At 41.3% G+C, this 17917-nt stretch overlaps 1 protein-coding gene across 9 annotated transcripts in view; it reads right to left on the reverse strand.

Moving 5' to 3' along the window:
* Positions 1-17917, reverse strand: part of LOC310714648 (uncharacterized protein) — a 152022-nt gene that overhangs the window by 87090 nt on the left and 47015 nt on the right. For 6 of the 9 annotated variants that reach the window (XM_083520180.1, XM_083520182.1, XM_083520184.1 and 3 more), the window contains one exon: positions 5478-5582. The exons of 2 other annotated variants lie outside the window; for them this stretch is intronic. In XM_083520180.1, coding sequence (XP_083376306.1) covers positions 5478-5582 — 105 coding nt within the window. Of the gene's footprint in view, positions 1-2581; positions 2685-5477; positions 5583-17917 lie in introns of those variants that run through there. One more of the 9 variants, XR_014529919.1, reaches the window with a different exon arrangement.

Genomic DNA, 17917 nt, shown 5'->3' on the forward strand with positions numbered 1-17917 from the left:
CGGAAACTACAACTAATCCAGAATGCGGCAGCTAGACTGGTGACTGGGGGCGGCCGCCGAGACCATATAACATCGGTCTTGAAAGACCTACATTGGCTCCCAGTACGTTTCCGAGCACAATTCAAAGTGTTGGTGCTGACCTTTAAAGCCCTAAACGGCCTCGGTCCAGTATACCTGAAGGAGCGTCTCCACCCCCATCATTCTGCCCGGACGCTGAGGTCCAGTGCCGAGGGCCTTCTGGCGGTTCCCTCATTGCGAGAAGCAAAGCTACAGGGAACCAGGCAGAGGGCCTTCTCGGTAGTGGCGCCCACCCTGTGGAACGCCCTTCCAGCAGATGTCAAAGCGATAAACAACTACCTGACATTCAGAAGACATCTTAAGGCAGCCCTGTTCAGGGAAGTTTTTAACGTGTGATTTTACTGTATTTTTGGTTTTATGGAAGCCGCCCAGAGTGGCTGGGGAGGCCCAGCCAGATGGGTGGGGTATAAATAAATTATTATTATTATTATTATTATTATTATTATTATTATTATTATTAGAGCCTGTGGGATTGGACCAGTGGTCCATCTACCTGAGCACAAGAGCACTTTCCCTTCCTGAAGACAAAATGTATTATCACTGACTGGATACTTACAATCTCCTGTGCTAGCTTTTTGAAGTCCTGGGCTAAAACGGTGGACGTGACTCAGACAGGAGCAAGAGGTGCAACGTCTACATGTTTTAAGGATATGGAGTGTCAGCTATTCTAATTATTCTATGAGTGGTACTGGAGTCTGGAAATTTCATTGGGAAATAATATGTTCAGTAGGATCTTCCTTTTCTAATGTTTAAGAAATACAACCAAATACTCTAAAAATATTCCCTGGCCTGTGAACTATAGCCAGAGGATAGATTCTTTCCTTCTCATGTGCTTTTGCATTGGAACAAAAAGAATAAAATTCTTTGGGTTAGTTTGGATCAGTTTATTTCCAGAATTAAGGCAAGAGACAAGATTTTTACTCAGCAGAGAAACTACAGTGAAAGTTCCCACTGAACTTTGTATTTATCCTGGAATTGAGGGAATAGGATCTTCAGAAGTGAGAGCCAAGGGAGTAGGGTCAAAATATTAGACTTCTCATGCTAGCATTTGTAGCCCTCTTTTGTACGGGGTTAAAGGCCAATTCCCAAATACTGTAGTTGGGGCAGCTCAGGACCTCCATACACGCTGCAAAGGCTTGTGCCTGTGAGATGTCACTTAGGTGCTGCACTGGTTGGACTTCATCTCTGGAGGTGCACTCCATTGTCTCAAGCCAACAACCTCTTATAGAACAGTAGCAGTTTAGGAAACTGAATTCATGGGTATTAGGGCAATTGAAAAGAAATGCCAGTTCCACAGAACACCCATGTTTTAATCATATTAGGACTGGGCTACTGTAGACACTTTATGTGGGTCTGCTTTTCAAATGTTCTCAGAAGCTTCAGCATGTTCATGATTCAGACACCAATTTGCTGATGTGGGAGGCTGCAGGGATCTTATGTTGCCTATCTTAAAACATCTTTGTTGACTCCCTGTTGCTTCCAGGCTCAATTCAAACTTCTGGTGTTGACCTATAAACTGAACCCCTCAGTGGTTGTGACCATGATAACAAAAATAATTTGTTAAACTACCCATATCCTCAGATGTTCCTCAGAGGCTATGCTCCAGGTGCCACTGCTCACTGAAATATGGTGGAACTAACCAGCAACAGGGACTCCTCAATGATGGCACAAGAACTCTAGAACTTCCTTTCAAGGGAAAAGTCATTCCATCCCCCTCTCTGTTGGTTTCTGATGCTAGGCAAATGCCATATTTACAGAGAATGGGGGGTTTTTAAGTGTGAAGTGATTTCTTCCTTTGGCTGCTAGTCATTGACTTAAATCATTTTGCCCAGTATTCTCTACTTGTGACAGGTATTGGCACTCCAGGGTGTCAAAAAGAGATATTTCCCAGTCCTACTGGTCCAATCATGGCCCAAGGACCACATGTGGCCCTCAAGGACTTTTTGGGTGGCCCTCAGCAACTTTTGATCCTACCCCCATCCCAAACCTCTGCCCTACCTGGTGTCAAGTCAAAATGCCAAGCCCCCAGCCCAGGGTCAATCCATGTGTCCAAAGTTCCACAGAGATCCACAAGCTGAGGCACATCAACATGGGCAGTTGAGCAGACACAGCACTTCAGCTCTGCTTCCCTTTTGCACTTTGCATGCTGATTGCAGTATCTGGGCTTAATGAGGCATGTGACCCTCACCTGTTCCAAGTCTCCTCCAGCTTATAACATAGGCCTTGCTCCCTCCTTCCCTGCATGACAAGGCAGTGTGCTGCCTGCAGGTTCTGTGTCAAAATACTCTGTGGCCCACTTGGTATGAAAAGTTGGGCCGCTCTGATTTAATTGGTGGGGCCAGGGATTTGAACTTTGAACTCTGACCTTATCTCTGCAAAGTATGTGTTCTACCATTGAGCTATACAAAGGGGTTTTTTTATTTTGCAGGTTCTTAGGGGGTTTTGGGGGGGTATTGCATACTACTGATTTCTTTAATTTAATTACTTGCTGATTGATTGTTTTGCAGGTTTTATTTACTGCCTTAATTTTATTTTAAAGCCCAATTCTGCATTCCAAAGGCAGGGGAGAGGGAGAACTGAAGGCAGATAAAATGCCCAAAGGACTACTGTTGAGAGAGCATAAGTAGGGATGGAGGAGAAATGTGGTTCAGTATGCATTTAAAGCCAAATCTTACTGACGGTAACATGCATAAATGCATTATATTAGGGAAAATTTCTTGCAAAAATGTGCACATTAGTCAAAACAGTGTATTAAAATGTGTTTATTAGGTGGATTCACCCTAAAATGCTAATTACTTTCACAATATTTTTTTAAAAAATGCAAATCACTGCAAAATGTGGAGAACTGAATTTAAGATTGGAAAAATGAGGAATTGAGAGAACTGAATCACCCCAGATTTTATTAAAAATCCACCTACTGTCATTTACAAGTGTAATCCTGTGCATCCTTACACAGAAGTAAGTCCTGCTGAGTTCCCAGGTAAGTATATAAGATTGCAGCCATAGCTATTTTTATCTATCAGGAGACAGCTTTACACAAACTGTCCCATAGATATCCCAACTGAATAGCCACCGATTTTCTGATGTGTCAAAAGATTCCTCGACACAAGAAAAGCAAGGTTCCAGGGCTACTTTTGAATGGAAAGCTATAATTTCCAATTAAGGTTTACTTTTCTAGTGCTGGCTGCGGTGACAGTTTAACCACATGGTGGAAGATAAGCCCACATTCTCCAAATTACAAAGATTGACCTATTAAAATATGCCACATATAGAGTAAGAAGTTAGTAGTGCAATACTAGTCAATTGCTTTCTAAATCTCAACTGGCCTTTAAATTTCCAAAGAGAAACAGATGTTAACATTGCCCAGAATGTTACCATCACTAAGTATCAGTTCATTCCAGCTGTTTAGGTATGTGGCAGTGAAATGACCCATTAAAAAGAAAAATACACACACTGGTTATGCAGCCTGCACTAAATAATCTGACAGAGAAGGCAGCAACACCAAATATAGCTTGCATGTTGCCACAAAGGAAAATGGTGAGAGGACACATTAAATGCACAGATCACATTTGTTAAAGTTAAAAAAGAAAAGAAAGATAATTTTAATGTCACCAGACATGGACATATTAAGTCTACCATGTCTGCATGGAAATGAAAAGCCAAACAGAGTCACTTTTTGTCGTGGTTAATATCAGTTTGCAGCCACAAACCAGTCAAAATCAGCTGACACCAAGTTATAACAAATTGTACTGCGTGCTGTAGGTTCTACTCTGTAATATGCAATGTTAATTGCTTCTTGTAAATGGCAAGTTCAAACTGTTTCAGTTATCCTGTCACGCTGCACATCCTTTTAGGGTATGGTTCCACCACCATGTCTCTGCTGCAGTTCTCATTCTATTTGGGATTGCCCTCAGCTGCCCTTTTGGTGTCCCTTATTTATTTGCTTATTGAAACATTCATATATCACCTTTCAGCCCCCATGAGGGCCCCCGTGATGATTCACAATAATTAAAACACACCGCTGGTACAACAGAAATCAAGGAGAGCCAAACTACTAGGTAAAGAAACAAAATAAGAACTGCAATGTGTGAAGTTGACCTACAATTAAACTCCATAAAATAAAATGCTTTGACTCTGCCCACCTACAAACCATCAGTGAAGGGACCAGTCAAACCTCTTTTGGGAGAGAGTTCCACAATCAAGAGTAGGCCCCATTTTCTGTGACCCGCTACCTGCATCTCCTTTGACACAGAACAGGGCATCTGATGATGACAGTAATTTGTGGGGTGGTTTGTCTGGAAGGAGGAGGTTCTTCAGATACCCTGATCCCAAGCCATTTAGGGCTTTATATGTAAAAACCAGTGAGTTAAACTGGGCTTGTAAAGAAACAGGGAGTTAGTGCAGATGGTAAAAGTCTGGTGTGATAAGTTTTAAAACCCAGACAGCTGAAGGCATTCAGGTCACTGCATTTTGTACCAACTGCAGTTTTCAAACGTTCATCAAGGGCAATTGTACACAAAACATACCACAGGAATCTAATCCAGAATTGACTAAGACATGCAGAAATGTGGCCAGAATTGCCTTCTCCAGGAAGAGACAAAACTAGCACACCAGTTGAAAGGGCACAAGTGCACTTGTTGCCACAGTTGTCACCCAGATATCCAGGAGTAATATTGGATCTAGTGTATGTCAAGAGGGGAAGTGCCCTGGGTTCCTTCAAGAGGAAGGATGGGGAATTCATTCAATGAATAAATACACACAAACAGCAGTGCATTATTTTACTTAAACACACATTTGTAAGGCCATCAGGGTATTTGATATGTGATGACACCAGTATGCTGCCCACAACCATTTCTCATTTCCATCTGGTTCTGGTGAAACTGCTAAAATTCTGACCAAACGTCTGATCACCGAGGGACTAAAACTAAGGCTAAATCCACATAAGAGTAGCATTTTGATATGGGTGGAGGGTAGCCTAGGAAATCTATTTTGAATGATGTAGGTGCATAACCTGTTATACTACCCTTAAGAATAAGATTCAGAGCTTGGGAGACTTCCTGAACCTGACATTGCTTCTGGATGTGGCCAGGAGCTCATTTTGCCAGCTGATTTATTTTATTTCCAAACTGCCTTTCCTCCCGCCAACACTCAGGATGGCATTTGACATATTCACATACTCAAGGAACACAGTCAGACATGCTATAGGTCCACTGTGCTATATACAGATAAGTTATAGGTCCAATATGCTATATTTGTGCACTGTGTTGAGCTGACCCCTGCCATTCATGTTGGTAGGTGCAAAGGCCTTCTGATTGAAAATGTGTTGCTGAATGGTAATCCATTTGTCATTTGCCTTGCCTGCCCTACTTCCTCCCTCTGGAGACAAATCCTATACTCACTGTGTCTTCCAGAATGTATTACAAAATCCATTTTTGGCTGAGTATCCATTGTCACCATCATATCAAGAGCAATCCCTCTGGCTGATGTTCCAGGTCTCTTGAACACTAGGAGAAAAGTAACATACTTCCTCATTCTCATGCCTGCCTTGGGGGCAAGAAGTAACACTTAAATGGTTGGGATCAGCTGCCAAACCTTTTGGCTTTCTTACTGTGGGATAAATATTGTTAAATGATTGAGATGATAAATGCCACAAACATGACTGCAATGACCACAGCAAGGTCACTTTTGCGGTAATCCAGTCTACCTCTACTGACGAAGCACTGTATGAATTTCTGGCAGTGGCAAGCAAGTTGTGGAAACTCTGACTCAGGATAAAGTTGTGTCCTATGTCAACAAAGGGACCAGAATTTCCATTCTAGAAAAGCCACAGCAACACAGGAAGCTGCCTTGCACTGAGTCAGACCAATTGGTCCATTTAGCTCAAAGTGACTGGCAGTGCCTCTCCAAGGTTTCAGGCAGGAGACACTCCCAGTCCTACCAAGAAATGCCAAGGACTGAACCAGGGACCTTCTGCATGCAAAGCAGATGCTCTACTACAGGTCATTCCCTGTATTACAGTCTGAACTCAAGGACAGAAAAAGCCCTTTACCTCATCTCTATCTTTACCCTGGACCATTTATATCCCACCCCACTCAGTTCCTAAAAAGATCGCCAATGGCCCAAGACTATTCTTTTGCATCTTTTCTATGATGAATGGGTGAATGGTTAAAAAATGCAAGGTGTTATGCCAGATTCAAAGGAGGCACAAATAACTTCCAGGTATTAATGCAATATGCCACTGTACTGTGGGATGGTGATTCTTGCTTCCTGCTGTGAACTGTGGAAGGACCATTGCTTGGTTGTAGATCCGCCTTGCATGCAGAAAGTCCCAAGTTCAATTGCTGGTGTCTCCAGGTAGGACTGAGGAATGCTGGTGTCTGAAACCCTGGGAAGCCACTGCCAGGATCTGACTCAGACCTATGGTCTGACTCAGTACAAGGGAATTTTCTGTGTCCATTAGTTGCTAATTTTCACATTTGTGTGAATATATAAAGGGTAAAGGGGACCCCTGAGCATTAGGTCCAGTCGTGGCCGACTCTGGCGTTGCGGCGCTCATCTCGCTTTATTGGCCGAGGTGAACCAGAGCAGCACACGGAAACGCCCTTTACCTTCCCGCCGGAGTGGTACCTATTTATCTACTTGCACTTTGACGTGCTTTCAAACTGCTAGGTTGGCAGGAGCAGGGACCGAGCAACAGGAGCTCACCCCATCGCGGGGATTCGAACCGCTGACCTTCTGATCAGCAAGTCCTAGGCTCTGCAGTTTAATCCACAATGCCACCCGTGTCCCTGTGTGAATATATATATGTGCGTTAAATCATTGTGACAATGCATGGACAGAGCATGGACATCCTACTGCACATATATAATTATCCCTCCCTCTCATGCATATGTATAAATGAACATGCCAAGCTATTCTCTTTAAAAGGGCACTTACAAGTTATTGGAATTTATTCAGTTTTTTAATAAACGTAATTGTTGCCTAAGTGCACTTCCCAAAACTGAATGTACATATTTCCCGGCAAAATAGCATGAGTGACATCTCTCCGTAACAGATTCTATAAACATGGAAAATGTGTGTTCCTTAAGAATCTCTCATGTTTGTATTCAAGTGGCAAAAATGGACAAGCAATCTTTTGTCTTATCCCATGTTTTGGCAACTGAGACAGAAACTTTCACTTTGCCAGTGAGTTGGCTCAGTGGGGTAAACAAAGTGGTCAGTGGCCTGAACCTTCTGTGGCCAAATGTGTCATAAAAGCCTGGTGGTCCATGCGTAAGGTGAAACCACGACCATATAAACATGCATGCCATTTCCCACACATCCAAAAGAATGCTCGGTCCTCCAACATCGTCACAGTGGAGCTGTGTTTTGGGTACCAGGATCTGGGAAGCATGGAACAGGCTTTTAAACAACCAGATGGGTTTCCATTAAAATTATACAACTCTGAAGATGATAAAATGAAACCGCATATGGAAATTCCCTGTAAGTCACTTTTGAAAATGGAGAAAGTGATTTCCACCCTGATCCTGAACACGATACTTAGAACAAGTATGCCCCCGCTGATTTTATTGGGAATTACTTCCACATAATGTGCTTAAGCTAAGAATGGCAAGCCTTGTTTGCACTAGTATTTTGCTGTGAATTAAATTTTTCATGGAATTTGATCTAACTTGATTCAGACCACCATATATAATGCCCCACATCAGATGTAGCAACAAAGCATGGCTTGTCGTTAAAAATCTCAGGCTCATCCACTACCTCCTTCCCCACTGTTCCAAGTATTGACTGAAATACTTGGAATTAATCCTACTGAATTAACTACTGGGCATTTCAGTTAAACGCATTGTAAACTTCATAAAGGGAAATCATGTTGACGAAAGTGGGACTCCACGGCGCCATCTGGCAGTGTTATAACGCATATAAAGTGTTTTATCTTTACGAATGTAGCTGAGTCCCAGGAAGCTATGACGTGTACAAACCGTAGTTAGTTAACAAACTAGGGTACCAAGCCATGGTTTAGGTCCTAGTTTGGTATCTTCATTTGTACAAACCAGTTTCCTGTATTTAGAAGAAAGTATTATTGGTTTTTAAAATGTATAACATTTATATCCCACCTTTCCCCAAGGAGTTGAAGGCAGCATACATGCTCCTTCCCTTCCCCATTTTATCCTCAGTTCATCTTTGTGAATTAGACTGAGAGACTGACTGTCCCACAATCACCCAGTGAGTTTAATGGCTGAGTGGGGATTTGAAACCTGATTTCCCAGGTCCTCATTCAACACTCTAACCATGACAGCACACTGACTCTCACAACACACTGGAACTCTGTGATGGAGAGCTAATTAGCTTCTCAAAGGAAGCTTTACATCTCCTCCTTGATGCACAAATGAGAGATGGAAGGTAGGGGGAACTGTGTAAGCACATAACAACAAACTATGTTTCGTTAGTATGTCTGAATCAGACCATCATCTGCTCGAAGAACATCTGATACACAAACTGATGTGGCCACAAGAGAAACCTATGTCAGCTGCAGCACAAAAATGGTCCTGCTGCGAAGAAGGTGATACAATGCAGTCAGAAAGCAAAGTGGATTTTCCTGAAAGCCCCTCTTGGAATAATACAGCCAATATCTGTCCAGTATGAAATTAAGAACACATGAAGTTTTTAGTACTTCCACTTGGGATGAGAAATTGAGTTGGATTCTGACAAGCAAAAGAACCTGGAGAGTTGCTGGCCTATAATTTTTCCACACAGACTATGTGAATTTCTGTGTATGTGATCATGCCTCTGAAGGGTACTTCCAGACAGCACCCAGCCATTGCTGGTCAACTGTAAACTGGAAGTGGCATAGCAATTCTGCTTCTCTCATCATCAACAGGGTAGATAATTTCAAGAGGCCATTTGTGCACAGCTCTAGTCAGAACTCATACAAAAGTGTGGAGTGGACCTCTGAACATTGCAACTACTAGTTAATCACTCTTCAAAAAAGTCTTACAAAATTATGAAATTTTGTGGCTGGCCTAAGGTCATGAGCTTTATGGCTGAGTGAGGATTTGAACCCTGCTCTCCCAGGTCCCAGCCCTACAGCCTAACCCCTACACAACACTGGCCCTCCCTTTGCACTGAAGTTTCGGAGTACTGAAGTGAATCTCTTCTGCACATCTCTGGTATGATATCTTGTCCCAATATCAAGTCTGTTGCTGTGAAAAAAAGGTTGTTCCTTGCAGTGAAGGAAGTCAAAACGTGAATGTGTGGAGGGGATGTAATCATACAGAAAAGCCCTAAGGAATGAGAGGAGCATCTAAACCCTGCTGCAGAGCTTGTCCTTTAAAAAAGAACCCCAACCCACTGTATTTGTTTTAGAATGTTTGTTTGTTTTATTCTCCATAATTTGGTATGAATTGGCATTTACAGCTTTTATTCCATGTTGCACAGCTGAAACACCAAAACACGTTTTTATATGTATCCTTTTAAAATTACTGCTAGCAGCACAAGGTAAACACATCTGTTTTGATTAGCTACATTCCGTGTTGTGTGTCAGAACAAAAAAAAACCTCTGTAAAAAACATCGGCTGTACTGTACTGTAAGATCTATGCATAATTATTTCGAAAACACAGAAAACCAGGCAGACAAGAAAGTAATGAGTAAAATATGTTTTTTAAAAAAATAAATAAATAAATCCTCAAATGAATAAAAGGTTTAGATATTATAAACAAAACACTTTTTTTTTTTGGTCAGGTCAGTTTCTTTTAAACCCAGCATATTTATAAGGGTGCCCTGCTTTTTAAAAAGCTGTATATAAACTAGATAGCATGCGTAGCTGCTCTGTTTAGAAAACAGCAAAGTACCATGTTAAAAGTCTCTGTTTAGTCAGCCCACCCACAGAGAAAAAAAAAGTTGACATTTAAAAACAGGATATAGTGAACAGTTTGTACCATTGTGCCCAGTAAATCTGACAGTTCCCTGCTGACGTTTTAGTTGAATATGAGAAGTGAAGAACTAACTTCCTCGGCTTCACAGAGGATAGGAACCAAGTTTCACATGTAGGCAAGGATCATGGGGCCTGCCTGCACAAGTAATCTTGAACCAAGAAAACCTTTATTTTCCACAGCGCACAATTCTTTCTTGGAACTCACTGATACTGAATGTGCTAATGGATACATGCATTATTTGAGTCAAAAGACGAAGACTGGAATCTGGATGCCTGTGGCAAACTCCTGGCCCATGCACACAGATTGCAGCACCAATGTTGGGCCAAAGGATCTTCCAATCCTTTTGCAATGTCTCCAGTGCTGCGCCAGCATTCTGTTGCACCAGTGGCGCTGCAGTGTTGGGTTCAGCCCTCCATGTGCAAACTACTTGTGCAAGAAGAGAGAGTGAGGGATCTTTAACAACCTAAAAACGGAGGGGGGAGGGGGAGGAGGGGGAGGAGGAGGAGGAGGAGGAGGAGGAGGAGGAGGAGGAGGAGAAGAAGAAGAAGAAGAAGAAGAAGAAGAAGAAGAAGAAGAAGAAGAAGAAGATTACTGTTTGGACTACAACTCCTATCATCCCTAGCTAGCAAGACCAGTCAAAATAAATAAAAAAATTAAAAATTATCCAGTAGCAATTTTTAATTTTTTGACAATGTTTTATTTATTTCAACTACCTACCTGAATCTACCTGAATCAGTGGTCAGGGATGATGGGAACTGTAGTCCCAAAACAGCTGGAGACCCATGTTTGGGAAACCCTGCTTTAGACTATGTGGGTGTGTGTTGCCTTTGGAGATGCAATTATCTGATAATCTCAACATTAAGAACATACGAATACCCTGCTGGATCAGGCTAATGGTCCAGATGCCGGTGGGAAACCTGCAGTCAGGATCCAAGTTCATCTGCATATCATGTTGCAAGGTTGAAAAAGCTTCTCCACCTCTGGGATAAACCTTACTGAGCTAGATGGAGCAGGGATCTGCTTGGGTCTAAGGTAGCTTCTTTTGTTCACTAGGCAATGTTGCTGAGCATCTCAATGCAGCTCAGTGGGTCTAGTGCAGGAACGTTGCACAAGCCCTGCTGAAGGAAAGGGTGGATGCTCAGAACTCAGAGACACTGCTTGATGGGTGGTGTCCACAATAGCTTTAAGTGAAGAGAGATCTATGGATGCAGAAGCGATGCCATAGTCTTGTAGATCCACTGAAGGAGAGGGCTAGCTTTAGGAGCAGGGTGTTAGAAGATGTCTTAAATGGGTCTTTTATCTCTGGATCCCACCTAGTACCTCCAAAATATCTTGTGCAAATCAGTAAAGAAATAAAATCCCGCCAGCAAGTGAAAGGAGCAATATTCTCCAAATGCAAAAAATGAGCAAGCCCACCCCCACCCCCACCCCCGGAGAAATGTAGTAACTCTTATCCTGTATCTTTGTTAAATGTGGACTTAAAAAATATTTACTAAACTGTGAACCGCAAGACTAAACAAAAGTCTTACTACTATTGTAAATCAAGATCAAGGCAATTTCATGCCAGGCAGAGAGGCAGCTGATGAATTTAAAAAGAGTGCTACATATGTTAGGAGAGGTGAGGGATGACGGCGATCTTCTTTTCGAGAAGCTGAACAGGCATCTGATGCCGTAGGGATTGTTGGCTGCTATCTGCAGCACGCCTGGAGTGAGTTTTGTTTTGGATTAAAATTCAGAAACCTAATTAAAACAATTTACTTTCACCCATTAGCCTTAATCCTTATGAATAGCTTACTGTCTTCTCTGGTTATTTCCCTAAGAGGAACTCAGCAAGGATCTTCTCCTCCTGTATTTCTTTCTTTCTTTCCCTTACTTTGGATCTGCTAGACATCTCGTCTTGAGGAGCATAGTGAAATCGTTCAGCACTGAGAAAGGATCTGATATCCATAAAGTTTTAATCTTAATTGTAGGCATCATCCAGCTTTGTACAGACGGGGGAATGTATCTGTGCTCAACTTAACGCCAGGAGATTTGTTATGCTCCGGGATGGAGAACATTCTGTTTATGGGCCAGTCTGTCTTTGAATACTATCCCTGAGCTGGATTTAAGACAGAATTTAAAAGAATATGTATATAATGTTCAATAACAGAGCTGTGCTTCAGGACCAGGAAAGATTAAAACCAGGGCCACTCTAGTTTCATACTCTCATCTGATTAAAAAATCAGTCAGTAGAAGCATCATTCATGCTGATACAGGCTCGGATGCCTTCTCAGGCTGCATTCAAGACAGCACTTTGTTTCGTTTCCATGACGTTTTCCTTCCCTGATGATTTTCATGTTTTATGTGATCATTCATATGATATAAAAGCCACTCCTGGAAACCTAGTGGAATCTGGAGGACCTATAGTGGTAATTTCTGTGTTCTGGGGGTAAACGGTAACCCATTTCTTGACTACCTTCACTCAAGGATAGATTCAAATTGACAATATTTTTTATTTTATTAAATTAGATAACACATTGTCTCTCAATTAGAAATATTGTAACCAATAAAGGTTTACATTATTAATTGAATTTGTTTGTTTCATTAAGGTTTGGATGTTGTCCTCCTTGCACATCTCTAAATCTTCTTATATATGCCATAAGCAATCTATTTTGCCACATTTCCAAATAATAAAAAAGGTGTAATTGGATATAAAAGAGGTCTGTAAGGAAACTGCCAGACTCAAAACCCTTTGAAATGGCTGATGTAATCACTGCATGCATCATGCGTGGAGTCATTGATTTATATTTTACTTCTTATATAAAGGGAGCGGGTGGCGCTGTGGTCTAAAACCGCCAAGCCCCTTGGGCCTGCTGATTGGAAGGTCGGCAGTTTGAATCCATGTGACAGGGTGTTTCTGGTTGTTGTTGTTTTACTTCTTATAATACCAGGATAGTCACTCAAGGGGTGCTGAAACAGACTCTTGAGGTATAAAACACCAGTTTGCCCTTCTTCACATGTATACATTGATAAATGAATGTATGCAATATCAGGTACACCCTGAGTTCCCTTTTAAAATATGGCTTCAGCATTGTAACCATTGGCAATCTTCCTAGTTTCCTTTTCCATACAAAATGTTTGCCAATTCCTTGGTGTTTCTAGAAGAATTAAAATGAAAAGATTTCCCAAAACATACAGAAACCTTGGAAGGTTAATCAGCATTCAGATTTTGCCTATCCGTGTCCTTCTTTTTCAGGTCTAGCTCATTTACATATGTAAGTAACTATTTGCAAATTTCACCCATTCTGCCTTAGAAGACGGTAAGCAATGTTGGATACAGAGCATAAGTTGTGTGGGCTTCTTCTCCCACACGTTATGTAATTCAATGGATATAATTTGGACTTGGGCCTGCGAGTCATAGTGTTTAAGCCACATTTAGCCAGGGCTTGCATGACTGGGATTGAGCAAATCATAATGGGACTATCTGCAGTCACAAATGTATACCCATTTTTTACCAAGAAGCATCATGAGTAGGATATGGGTAGGTCTTTCCTGCTCTCTCATCCTGCGAGTGCCATTTTGAATCCTCCTGGGTAGATTCCAGAGAGATTAGGGAAGCCATACCTTTAGCAATTCACTGTGGGGATGGGCAGTGCCTCAGTGGTATATACTTTGCATTCAAATGGTCTCAGGTTCCACCCCTGGATCACATAGCAGGTGATGTGAAAGAGACCCTGGAAAACCCCTGCCACTCTACAGTTCTGGGCTAGATAGTCAAATAATGTGACCTAGTAAAAGGCTGCTTCTGAACATTCAATTAGTTTAATTGTAATCCATAATTTCATCCGTATGCTGCCTTTCCACAGTTCAAACCATGCTCAAGGTGGCTTACAACATGAAAAAATACATAACTATAACATAATAAAAGTAGTCATAAACAAACACACACAGCAAAACTGAAGAACTTCCATATAAATCACAAGATCTAAAATAAAGATACAAAAAAAACAGCAACAACCCCCTCCTCAACCTCCCCAGCCCAAAAGTAATGACTTCTTCCAAAGAGTCCTGAGAAGTGTGGTATAATGAGATGAATGTAGAGATCCCTAAGCCTTCCTCTCAGAACCTCAGTCCCCTTGGAAGAAGAACAGACTATTCAATCAGTTTACATTTGTGGCAAAGATCTACCCCATGTCACAGCTTCAGTTCCTCTTCCATTAATCCTTGCAAGCATTTGCAATGGGAAATTGACTCCGAAGGATTGTTAAAACACATTGCACATCAAAAATATGACCAATGAATAATACCGCTCCCACCATTTTAGGCATAATATTTAGGTGCCATTTATATTCGCCCTTGGCAAAGCTTTCATTGGTTTAGAGATTGCCAGGCCAGTGCACACAAAGTGTTACCTACAAATAAGCAAATGAGACAGCTGACTGGACTATTCCTACACATTCAAAGGTCCTGTGCATGTCAGAGCCTGTCAACGGCTTTCAAAACATGAACAGTGGGATTTCCAAGTTTGTAGGAAAAATAAGTCTCATTCTTGTCTTTCAGTAAAACAGAGAAAATTGGATGATGTTGAAAGAAACAGTCTTCAAACACCTAAAATGTGAAAGAAAATTAATAGTAAACCCACAGTGTGAAAACCTAATGTTTACACTTCTTTCTTTCTTTTTTGGGGAAAAAAAAGACATTTTGACTAATGCTTAAAATCATCATCCTTCTACTCAAAGGATGCATCTGTATGCTTATCCCTTTATCCTATTTTGCACCAGAGGGGAGATATCAAAAGGGTGATGATTATTCCATTTACTGACGTATTTCACAGTAAGAAGAATTTACCCAGTTCTTTGTGAGGTACAATTCTACTGCTGTTTGCTTACTGTATAAAGATGGCTTTGCTACAGAGAACAACTTATTGCCTACTGGAAAAACACATGGGGTTGTGTGCAGTGGAGAGACATGTTCTCCATTCAGTTGCCACTGCAGGATCTCCTCTGAGATCATTGCCATTTGACATCATAACCTTCATCTGAGACCACACACATCTCTCTCAAGTAGAAATTCACCCAGCTCAAAAGAATTTCCATCAAGCTGAAGTTAACTTTTGGCCCAGAAACAGCATTTCAATTGGCTTGAAGAGGCAACAGAGTAATAGGTTGCTGCTTATTTGCACATGCAATGGATTTAGCAAATGTTAGGTAGGCAGTTGAGCTGCTCAAACCGTCAGCCCAAGTAGGGCTTAGTTTGATCTGGGGACTCACCCAGACCAAAATTTGCTTCAATTTTAGGTTCTGGCTCTGAAATGCAATATGAAATAACAGTAAATACAACTCCAGGCAATCTCTGGGTGCATCAATTAAATAAAAAAGCAAGTTTCTAGTCCATATAGCTGCAAATATAGCTTTGACAATGTATAGGCAATCTGTGGTGAAATCTCTGAAGGTGAAGATTGAGTAAAATGTACAATGTTCAGTTACATCCATACCATACACGAAAAGTACTTTTAATGCACATGGTTTCCCCAAATGAATCTTGGGAATTGTAGTTTGTCCTTCAGAGTTACAATTCCAAGCACCCTTAAGAACTACATTTCCCAGGACCATGTGTTTTAAATGCTCATTAAATGTGCTTTAAATCTACCCAGACATAGGTCTCATTGAGTTCAGTGAGAGATCATTGCCAGTTAAGAAATAGTTTGTCCTTCAGAGTTACAATTCCAAGCACCCTTAAGAACTACATTTCCCAGGACCATGTGTTTTAAATGCTCATTAAATGTGCTTTAAATCTACCCAGACATAGGTCTCATTGAGTTCAGTGAGAGATCATTGCCAGTTAAGAAATTATGGGACTGCAGCTTAAACATCTCTCTTCCTTCCTCATGGCTGGTAATTGTGTCATTATGCAAATAACACAAAATAAAATAACTCAAGCCAAGCAAAATCTTTTTTACATTTAATTTGGGCGACTTTGGTGTAGATATTTTTTTAAAAAAATGTGATACACACAGTGCTGCCTATTCCCCACCACCCAAAAAAAATCCATTGCTTTTACTGCAGAGATACAGATCTATTCTTTAAAACACAGAAGAAGAAAAGTCAGTGTTATGGTGTCTTTTACTCTGTGGTAAGAACCACAAGATAATTTAAGAATACTAAGATTTCACTTTGGGGGAGAGGGGCCTCTCTTTTCCGTTTGTTGAGGCCCAGCAGAAAACAATAATTGGAGCAGGGAAGCAGGGGAGATCTTCAGCGAGTTTTTGCCTTTTTGAACTAGCAATAGATATGTGGTTAAACAGTGTTATGATACCCAGAACTATGAGAAACTATCAGATCTAAATCTTGTAGAGTAAGGCCAAACAAGAAGACAGACTGTGTATCGACAGTGGGTGGGCTGACACCCTCCTTGGCTTTTGGTACAGATCCAGGAAGCAGTCTGGGTGATCCCCTCTCCCTTCCTTGAGAACCCGTAGTTCTGTTTGCAACTGTGGGTAGCAAACACCAGCTGAAACACCTGCGTACAGCTCATGCCATGCACAGATGTACAGCACTTGTTGCTGATCCATCTGGAAAGCAGCCTAGTTCATGCCTGCATGCCAGCATGTTTGACTGAGGCACAAAACATCCACAATGGGATTCAGGTATATTTCCATCACTGTTCCCACCTCCACTCCCCTTTGAAAAGTAGGAGGGAAGCAATATATTTATTTATCCTGTCTTATTTAAAATAATTTCTGTACCACTTTTCATTTGAAAATAAATCCCAACCTTACAACTGTAAAATAATATATTACAAGTGATTGTATAATTAACATTTTGCATCATGTTTTCATTCCTGTCCTGTTATTCCTTTTTGTTCTTCTCATTCACTGCCCAACTCAAATGTTAGAAACCTGTTTCATCACAGAAGATGTTCCAAAAAGCAAGGAGACAAGGAGACCTTTGGCCATGCAGATGTTGCTGGACTACAACTCCCAACATCCCTAACCATCAACAGTGCTCCCTGGGGCTGGTGGGATTTGTTTCTCAACCCTGCAGTAAGGGATATCACAGCTTTAATTCTGATCAGATTGAAAGTTGGTGAAGGTTCCATCCTAAATTCTAATCTGGGTTCTTCTTGACATACTGTATCCCTGATCCATACACCATATTTAGACCTTTAACAGCACTCACTCAATGAGTCAGATCTATAATGCAACCATCTGCTCAAAGGGCTAAGAGATAGAAAAAGATGGCAGCACCAAATACGGAAGGGGCAAACCTCAAAGCAGGGTTGAAAAATGTAGAGAACTTTAATAAAATAGTGAAATGGTCCAATGTGTTTCCGTGGAAATCTTCCTCAGGGCCACACAAATTCAATTTCTAGCAACACAATATCTTTCAAACGATACCTTGCCTCACAACAAAACTCAACAAATTGCATGATTGTCCCGTAAGAAAAGCTTCCATTGAAATACGTTGGGCGTTAACTACATTTTACAAAAGCCATTTCAAGCTCTCCCTCCCCACTTTGGTACTTCTCATTTCCCTGAGGGTTTGCTATATTTTTTGTACAAAGGATAATGGCAAAAGAACCACAATCCTTAACTGTGGTTGTTACTTCCCTGCTACTGCTGTAGTGAAAGGATACTGGGCCAAAGCATTTCAACAGCATCAGACACAGCTGAGAGAGGAGGAAAGGCGACCGACAGCTAGAATGGATACTTAAGCATAGCTTCCCTCCCCACAAAAAAGGTGAAATGCATCATTAAATGTATATGGGCTAATTTATATGTCTATATGCAAATTTAGAAATAAATCATTACAATTCAAATAGAAACACATCTCATTATTGTGAGGAAGACTGTGCCCAGGTAATCCATGCACCTGTTCTCCTATTCAGGTGCTACCTGGGCTATTTCAAGTCTCCTGCTCTCTCTGAG

The sequence above is a fragment of the Podarcis liolepis genome (assembly GCF_965112155.1).
Source record: "Podarcis liolepis genome assembly, chromosome: 9".
In the NCBI taxonomy this organism is placed as follows: Eukaryota; Metazoa; Chordata; class Lepidosauria; order Squamata; family Lacertidae; genus Podarcis; species Podarcis liolepis.